The sequence below is a fragment of the Populus alba genome, chromosome 1 (genome assembly GCF_005239225.2).
Source record: "Populus alba chromosome 1, ASM523922v2, whole genome shotgun sequence".
Classification (NCBI taxonomy): Eukaryota; Viridiplantae; Streptophyta; class Magnoliopsida; order Malpighiales; family Salicaceae; genus Populus; species Populus alba.
The window spans coordinates 36,511,827-36,521,414 of record NC_133284.1 but is presented as its reverse complement, the minus strand read 5'-3'; the positions used below and the strand labels follow the sequence as shown (position 1 = coordinate 36,521,414).

The following is a 9,588-nucleotide window of genomic DNA, read 5'->3' as shown; positions in this document are numbered from 1 at the left end:
GACTTGATTCTTGGATTTGAAAAGTGAATATAAAAATGACCCGACCCACAGCACAGAGCGGATCAACAATTTTACTTATTCTAAAACTACCAAAATATACTACTTTTTTAAAAGATTGTTAAAAGTAAATGAGTTGTGATTCAACTAGTATTAGTGTCTACTTCTATTTAGATTCCGAAACCATTACATAAAGAGAAAAAAAAAAAGGAATAATAAGATGAAGGAAGGAGATTGAGATAACTACTTTGCGCGATGAGTAATTTCGATTCTCTTATTGAAGTTGAGCCCACCTTAGCAGAATTATTTACATCATACAATCCCACCAATGTGAAAGAAAGAACTGAAAAGTAAAGAAACTGACAGATTACAATACATTTGCCAACTAAAGAACATAATTCCATAAATTTTAAGCATGCTGATCGATCTCCAGCCCTTACTTTATATATATGAATCCAACCTTATTAGCATACGGAAAATAAACTACTTGATATATATATATATATTGTTACAAAGCAAACATGATTTTGACCCTGTTCGATGATCACTTCAAAAGGGAGTGCTGTAAATTTGCATCTGGCTCAAGATATGTTCAAAATTATCATTTGGCTTCTCTATAGGATGGGTGTGCATTCCTTCGTAAGTTGTCACTACTACTCCTTCGTCTTTGGTTAGGCGTTGGACTTGCTTCTTCACGTCACAACCTTGATACGTGCATCGGTAGTAGCTCCTGAAAATTAATGAGAAATTACAATCAGTGAGTTATTTCCTCAAAAACATTCTTGCTAATGTTAAAATCGAGAGGTATTGAACGATAAATATCGAGGTAATGATCATTTGTAGCTTAACTTCGAGCCCTCTTGTAATTAGTAATCAAGAAAAAGTTACATAATATTGAAGTAAAATTGTTAAAAATCCGAGTTATGCGCCATTATTAATCTTATTCTCTTGAGACTTCAAATCTCAAATCATGATACATCAAGGCATATGTATGTACTCCTTAGACTAAAAAGGTAAGCATCAGTTGCTGCTGCAACTCCTCGATCGATTAGACCTAAAAGGAAGGAGAAAGAAAGAAATATGCATCTCTTTAACCACTCATCCTCATCGTTTAAGTTTCTTTGCTGCAGTAATTAAATGATAAATGTATATGGCCTTCATTTGAGGCTGGATCTAGGGTATAGCCATCAAAATGCAAGTGCCTGAACTTACCTGATCATCAAATAAAGTGTTACTATTTTAGTTACTTAATTTATGCATCCATATGATTTACACAGAATATACTGGAGGAACTAAGTACTACTTTACTCTTCAATGTGCTAGCGTTTCAATTCAAGTTTAGGTAAGGAATAAATGTAAGCTTATGTTAATTAATACAAGATTTGGTTATGTTTTTTTTTTCTTTTTTCTTTTTGATCATAGATTTGATTGTGTTTGACAGACGAGCTTCTATATGAAGTATTTATAATTGATCAAAGCTCTCCTGGGATCTACTCTTGTACAAGATTCATAGCACAAAACATCTTTCTCTTGATCTGCTACACAATGCATGTAGAGAGACACTTCAAAGGAGGGCATTCTTCTATTGAAGTTATTATATATCAATAAATATCCATAAATAGGCTTAAACAAAAGAAATCTGCAATCCTTTTTTTTTTTTTTGAATAAGAAATCTGTAATCCTTGAAAAATCATTTTGATGGTTGAATTCCTTAATTTAATTTTACAATAAGAGTAGAGGGAGAAGGGGCTCGGCAAAAGGAAGGAGAAACCCTAAACCAGACTAATTGTTAAAAGGATCAGAAGATATCAACATATTTGCGCTTCTAAGGATTATTAGAGGATACTCACATCAATGCAAAAGGATTTATGCATGCGTGCATCAAAGTCTCTCATCCATAACCCTATCTGAAAGGAAGATTTTCCCTAAACTTTCTCATATCTAGTGGGAGATCCAGCAGGATCTTGCTTTCGGCCAAGCCGCAGGATAAAATTGCTAGTGGGGTCTAGTGAGAATTTAATTGCATAATCATAGTCTTAACAAAAAATGAGACGAAAAAGCAAATGTAATTATCGAACAGAAGTTAGACATAGCTAGAGAAATCAATATATATATAGTACCTTGGAAATTTGTTGTTCTTCACTGCCTTTTGTCCATACTTCCTCCATCTATAACCATCGTCAAGTATATCAACTTGACTCCTAGTTTGAAAAGCATATTTGGGCTTTCTAATCTTCTTCTCCCCTTTCTTCTTGGCTGCTTGAGGTTCAGTTTCAGACCCGATTGCAAAGCTTGCACTTTGAGAATTTAGGTCTTTATTAATTTCGGGTGATGTTCTTGGTACTGGGTGTTGAGTTTCTGTCTTCAATCCCAAGAACCCACCTGAACTATCTGCTTGAAAATTATGAAAAACATGAGAACTATCTGTCATGCTTGAAGAGACAGAGTAGTTTGGTGATCCTGTCGACGGAAAAGGAAATAACATTTGGAACTTTTCCATGGAAAAACAAGCTCTTATAAATGAAGAGGAGGAGCGGAAGAAGGAAAAAGGGAAGGTCTCAAGGGTTAGAGACTACACAATATATAAAAGGAAGGGGCGGCTTGGTGGCTAAAAGCCACGAAATAATAATAATAATAATAATAATAATAATCCAAGGAGATATTCAGTGTTTTTTTTTTCTTTTAAAAAAAAAAAAGTGTCGTAAACGGCACGAAAATTCTTCCAAGGAGAAAAGAAATTAAGCTGCTTCATTAGCGGGCTGATTAGGAAAAGTAAGGTGGAAAATAAAGGCGGCTTCATCATTATGATTAAGACAATAATTTGTACGGTGATTCATATTGAATACATTACTTAAAGAATATTTTGACCTACCCATTTGAATTTTAATGTTGATAGTATGAGTTTTAGATGAACTAAGATTAAAAGTTTTTAATGGTTAAGAATTTTTTAAAAAGCAATTTAAAAAAAATTAAAAAAATTACCATGTCATCTTACAATTTAAATAAAAATAAACTTCCTTACTAATTTCTTAAAAATATATTTTATAATCAGAATTTTTTTTATTCACGTGTCACTTTGTATCCTAAAATATTTTATAGTTTAATCTATTCGACACTTAAACTACAACTTTTTAAGAGTTTATAAGTAAGTATGATTTTGATAAAATCTAAATTTAATAATAAACATTTATAACAATTAATTATTTTTTAAAAATAACAAATAAATATGAAAAAAATACATATATAAAATTATTTAAAAAAGATATTAGTGTGAACTAATATTTAAATTGATTTCGAGAAGATGCGATTTTTAAAAAACAATTAAATAAGAAAAGGCTAAAACTGGAGGCAGTTGGGATTGGAGTGGCTATTGCAAGACGACTCACGTGTAAGAACTTTTCTAGAGGCATTTGTTTGGTGGGAGCAAAATGCTGCTATGGTGCATGTCTGCGTCTGATGCCTCCCGTAGTTTCCATGAAAGTGCTTCAATATCCCTCGTGGTTAATGTATTTGCCTCCTTTATTTTTCTATCGTCCACCACAAAAGTAACACATTAAATCTTCTGCATAGATCAGTTTTGATACTGAACAGTTTACCATTAATGACTCAAAAGGTTTTCTAGCTAGGGCCGGAGCTGGGCATTCTTGATTTGCTGAAAGAAACACCACATCTTGTCATGTTATTTCTAAATATGTTTTCCTTTATTTAAATAATTTAAATAAAGTTTGATTGATGTAGGGATTTAGATTGGTATGTTCTTGTCTTCTTTTTTTTTATTATTTTTTTTTATTTGGATGTTTTTTTTTTTAAAATAAGATTAAATTTAAATAAAGTTTGTAGTTGTCTCTTTCAATAAATGTATTTTCTGAAGATTAAATTTGTATTCTTACCCTATAATAATCTCCTAACCCACTAAACTAATATATATTTGCTTAAACTCGCCTGTGATGCAAGAACTCACTGTATAAATATTCAAGATTTTCAAAAGAAACTCGCCTGTCATCCATGTCATAATTAAAGGGCCAATTGCTGTCCAAAGGGTCATCTTCTAGCATTGGTTTCGTTGGAAGATTTTTCAAATAGCTAGCAAGCATTTCGATTGTTACATGTTCTTGTGAATACCTGTGAGAATAGCAATCATCCATTTATACTTATTCAATGTTAATCAAATTATTATTTTCTTTTTTTAAAATAGCTTATGTCTATACCCACACAGAGTTTTGTTTATATATATATAAAAGACTAGTTATTGCCAGAAGATCATCATCAACCATTAATGTTGTCAAAAGATTTTTTTCAAATTACAAGTAGCTTGATTGTTATAAATTCTCTTGAACACCGCATCAAAATGATGTGTGTACGCGTGTGTTTACACACACACAATCTTAATTAAGAGGAAAAAAAAAAGATAGTATAGTTTTAATATGTATAAAAATATAATACTGGAGATTCTAAAATAATTTTTAATAAAATATTTTTGATGCTAACAGTGGATATATTCTTAGGTTTTCTGAGTCTAAATACTATATTCTAAAAATTTTTATGGTGTTAAAAGTAAATATATTTTTGGTGTTTTTATGGTTTTATTAATCCTTACTTTGTGCAAAAGAAACTTACTTCAACACGTATTTTAGGATTTCAACAACTTCTTTTGTATTTAGGTGCACTCCTAAACAAGATCCAGCAAATCAAGAAAATAAAACTAAGAAATCTCTCTACAAAAACTGAATTTATGCTCTAGATTAAAAGATAAATAAATAAAAAAACCAGAACTTAATTAAAACAAAAAGACTAGTGGAATACTAAATGAAGAAGAGTGTCAAAAATATAATGCTGGAGATTCTAAAATAATTTTTAATAAAATATTTTTGGTGTTAACAGTAAATATATTCTTAGGTTTTCTGAGTTTAAATACTATATTCTAAAATTTTTATGGTGTTAAAAGTAAATATATTTTTGGTGCTTTTATGGTTTTATTAATCCTTACTTTGTGCAAAAAAACTTACTTCAACATGTCTTCTAGGATTTCAACAACTTCTTTTTTATTTAGGTGCACTCCTAAACAAGATCCAACAAATCAAGAAAATAAAACTTAAAAATCTCTTTACAAGACTGAATTTATACTCTAGATTAAAAGATAAATAAAAAGAAAAACCAGAACTTAATTAAAACAAAAAGACTATAGTGGAATACTAAATGAAGAAGAGTGTCAAAAAGTCTGAATGTAGATGATTTAAGAACCAAAATTTCTATAGAATTAATTTTGATAATTAAAAGAATAAGTTTCCTTTATTATCAGCTTTGATTACTTATCATAAAACAAGAATTAATTTGGGATGTTTTGATTCTAAATATGATTTAAGCTCAAAGCTCTTATATTATCTCCCATCTAAAAACTTATAAGGTGTCATTTAGGTCCAGTTTAACTTTTCACATTTGCATTAAATAAAAAACAAGCAAAGCTTGTTTCTTTCCTACATGAAACGAAAGTTGTTAAATGGTTTGGGTTTCTTCAAAATATATCAACTAAGAATTATTTGAGATTAATTTCTCATTCGTTCATAATTTATTTAAATCATATTAATGTTCTATATTAAAAAGATTATGTTGAAGATTAAATTCCAATAAAGTTCTAAACTTAAAAGTAGATTGACCTCACTTTGAATTTAATCTCAAATATACCCATTAATCATGTTTTGAACAAATCTTTCAGCAAGTATAAATGTGTTTTTCATTAGTTTTTTAAGAGAGATAAATGAAAAAAATAATTAATTAATAAACAGATAAAATGTTAAAGAGGTAATTGATAAAGCACAAACTTTTGAGAAAAAATCCATATGCTTCAGAGGATAAAATAAATTCATCATCTAATGTCCTGTGTAAGACATGGAATAAGATGAACAAGTGAGTTTTGGATCGCAAGAACATGTGGGTTTGAATTGGACATGGAAGACGAATAATTAATTAGAGGCTGTCTCTCTCTCTGTCTGGTCCGCGCAGCCCTTCTTCACATGTTTGCAAAGTAAAGCATTTGTTGAATATCTAATAAAGAAGGGGAAAGAAAAAACCTTAAAAACTTGGATTATTCAAACTCATTTTGAAATGTCAAATACTCACATATATATTCAGGGGCGGAAGCAGGGGGGCAAGCAGGGGCCAGGGGCCTGGGCCCCCTGCAATATTTGTTTTTTTATTAGGTAATTAGGTAATTAAATATGATGAAGTATTATATTTTTTATTTTATTTTAAAGAGGTGGGTTGTAACTTCACTTTGATTTCCTTTAAATTTATTCTTTACCTACATGGAAAAGAAAAAAAATATAAAAACATTACTTTGTGAAATAAAAAAACTAAGCTACCCATTTACTCTAATATAAATTCTGTAGTCGATTAAAAACAAAAATAAAAACACTAAGTGCGAAAAAATTAAAGCAGAGCTATTAATTAATTTATCTTTCATCAAACAAAATAAAGTAATTTAAATTTAAAATATATTTTTGTTTTGTTTTGAGATGTTTGTTAATAATTTGATGAGGATTTTTTTTATATAATTCTATCACTTTTGCTCCTTTTTTTTCTCAGATCAGCTAGTTCTACCAATCGTTTTTTTGAATTTTTGTTATAGTGATTTTTTTTTCTAAATAATTAGATATATTTTATTGGTTTGTTTTGATTATGCTTGGATTTTTTTATTAGCGAGCCACCAAAATTATCAATTTTTTCTTACGATATATGTTTTGATTTTAGATTGAACCATGAACAAAATAAGAAGAATTGATTCTTTTTTTGAAAAAAAAAATGATAACTCACAACCTGCTAAACGAGCTTTTTCAGCGATGAAGATTGTTAAAACAAAACTTCGCAACATGATGGAGGATGATGTTCTTGTAAATTATTTGATTGTCTATATAGAAAAAGAAATTGTTGAAAGATTCACAACTGATATGATAATCGATGATTTCTATTTTATGAAAGAACGACGAGCACAATTAAAATAAATATGTAAGAATCATTCTTTATTATTTCTTGCTTTATTTCAAAGTTTATCAAACATAAATAATGCTTCGTTTTAGCTAATGTTTGTTATATACTTTGTATGTTTATATTTGATATGTATAAAAACCAACAATATTAAAGTGATGGATACATTATGAAGATGAAATTAATTTCATTGCTTTGACTCAATTTAGTATTGCTCCAAACCTTTTACCTTATACAAAGGTTATTATATGTTTGTAGTAAGTTATTTGAATAAAACTAAATTATATGGGTTTTGTTTTAAAACTAATGTATAATAAATTAAAATAAATATTATATCTTATTATATTAATTTTGGCCCCCTCTAATAAATAATCCTAACTCTGCCCCTGTATATATCCCTCTGGATTATCTTGAAAGGTCAAATCCAATCTACCCAAATGTCTCCCATCGTGCATCATTGTATAGAAAATTGTTTACCTTAGGGCACCACTAAGTTATATTAAAGTGATTTGAAGGCTACAGAGAAAAAGAGAGTGTTACTTTCTGCAGAACTTATGCAAGTCTTTTACAGCAACACTCGGATCGGTGTTGAAAGATTAATTGCTGATCATATATAGTTATTAATTAGGTTTTTTTTTAAATTTCAACATTACTTTTATCCAATATTCACATTATAAATTCGAAAAAGATATCACATTTCTAATTTTCCGATCAAAGATTCAATGGCTAATAATTTACATATTATAAGCAATGGTTTTAGCTATATAGTAATGTGCTTGATGATATATTCGTTACATAATAATTTTGATATTTGTTTTTTCTAATTATTATATCATTTGACGATCATCAATTACGTCAAATGATTTCTCGAGAGCTCTATTTGCCATTTGTGAAAAAAAGAAGAAATAATAAAATATTAAAAATTGATTTTTTTTTCTTAACCAATTTTTAATATCGGAATTTAAATAAAAAAATATTGATTCCAAAATAACTATTAAATCAAATCCAAAAACAAAAAAAACTCAGACCATACAAATGAAATCTTGCTGATAATGTTTGAGAACGCGATTAAAAAGGTGTTCCTAAAAAATTCAAAAGTTTTTTGTTTTTGCTAAAATTTAATGCGGTTTGTATTTTTTGGATCGTTTTGATGTGCTGATATCAAAAATAATTTTTAAAAAATAAAAAAATTATTGAAATACATTTCAGCACGAAAAGTTATTTGAAAAGCAACCGCTACCACACTGTCAAATACGCTCTTAGCTTAGACTCAAACCATATATTCTTGAGCAAACTTTACATTTTTTTATAATTTTTTTAAACAAAAAGTCCAATTGATGTTGAGATACAAAATGAATGTAGTCCTCTTCCAATCATATAGCCGTTTGGACATCATCTTGAGGAGGACTCTTCAACAAATTTTACGAACATACTAACCTCGTTAGAAACTTCAACCTTGATGAAAACAAAAATCCAAATCTAAGTGTAGCTAGGATCTCTTCAACTCAATTGGGACCATAGAAGCTAGTTATGCTGAAGAAATTAGTGACAGAAGCAGTTACGTCATAAAAGAGACGAAGACAAATTCAACAATAAATTAGTGTTTTCTCACAAATTCCAAACAAAGAAAAAAAAAAATGAAACCAAGACTAATAGTGGGATTCTGGCTCAAATTAATTGCGTGTGCTTAATGCTTCGGGAGAAAATATACATGTATAGAAATGGATAAAAAAAATATTTAATTAAATTGATAGAAATAAGAACATAAAATAAATTTATTAACATAAAAAATATATATGGACATATCCTCCCTATTTATTCTCCTTGTCTCTACTTGTTTAAGATAATAATTAAACAATATCCTAAAATCCAGCCAATCTTTTAACTTAATTAAATACCTCGTAATTAAAATTCTTCTTGATGAAAATTCGCCCATCTTAGGCCATGGGGTTGTTTTTGGATTGGAATTTTAATAAATTTTAAATTTTTTATGTATTTTTAAATTATTTTGATATATTAATATTAAAAAAAAATTTAAAAAATAAAAAAAAATTATTTTAATATAATTTCAAATAAAAAAATATTTTAAAAATCAACATCAATTATACTCCAAAACACGCCTAAGACATTCATAGATAGCTCTAGGGTATTAAACACGTTCTTTCATCATGAGAAATTGTGTACACTTTATGGCTGCAACGTTAAAATTTAAAATATCTAATTTGACTATAAATAGTTTTTCTATATTTAAATAAACATGCTTATTTTTTCAATGACAAAACTTATAGATCGAAGTGGATTGCATAATATCAAGTAAAATACTATATCTACTGGTCCCATTTTATTATACAGTTATATTTAAAGAAAACATTATTTCACTGTGTGTTAATGTCGATGGCGTTGTTCAATTGACAGTGCTATTTTTTTTTCTGTCACCAAACTTTATTTTTCATTAATTCCATCCTTCCATGTGCTTATTATGATATTTCAGATATTTTTTTGTTTGTATATTCTTGAGAATTTAAGGTGTTTCATTAGACTTTATAATTTAATTAGAGGGTAATTTAATGAAATAGATTTTAAACTTGTAGTATAAAAAACAGTTAAAAG

General features: G+C 28.4%; 1 protein-coding gene across 1 annotated transcript; it reads right to left on the bottom strand.

Annotated features, from left to right (window-relative positions):
* Positions 1–244: 244 nt before the first annotated feature.
* On the bottom strand, positions 245–2,564 carry LOC118055278 (probable WRKY transcription factor 75). Its single transcript, XM_035067127.2, has 2 exons — positions 2,118–2,564; positions 245–727 (listed from the first exon to the last, which is right to left on the bottom strand). The coding sequence occupies exons 1-2, from the start codon at positions 2,495–2,497 to the stop codon at positions 547–549; spliced, it is 561 nt and encodes a 186-aa protein (XP_034923018.1). The 5' UTR covers positions 2,498–2,564; the 3' UTR covers positions 245–546.
* Between the last annotated feature and the right edge of the window lie 7,024 nt (positions 2,565–9,588).

Excerpts from the sequence above, each read along its gene's own strand:
- LOC118055278 (XM_035067127.2), bottom strand. The coding sequence starts at position 2,497 with ATGGAAAAGTTCCAAATGTTATTTCCTTTTCCGTCGACAGGATCACCA. Across the intron at positions 728-2,117 it reads AAGAACAACAAATTTCCAAG|GAGCTACTACCGATGCACGT; the intron begins GTACTATATATA and ends ATTAATTTTCAG.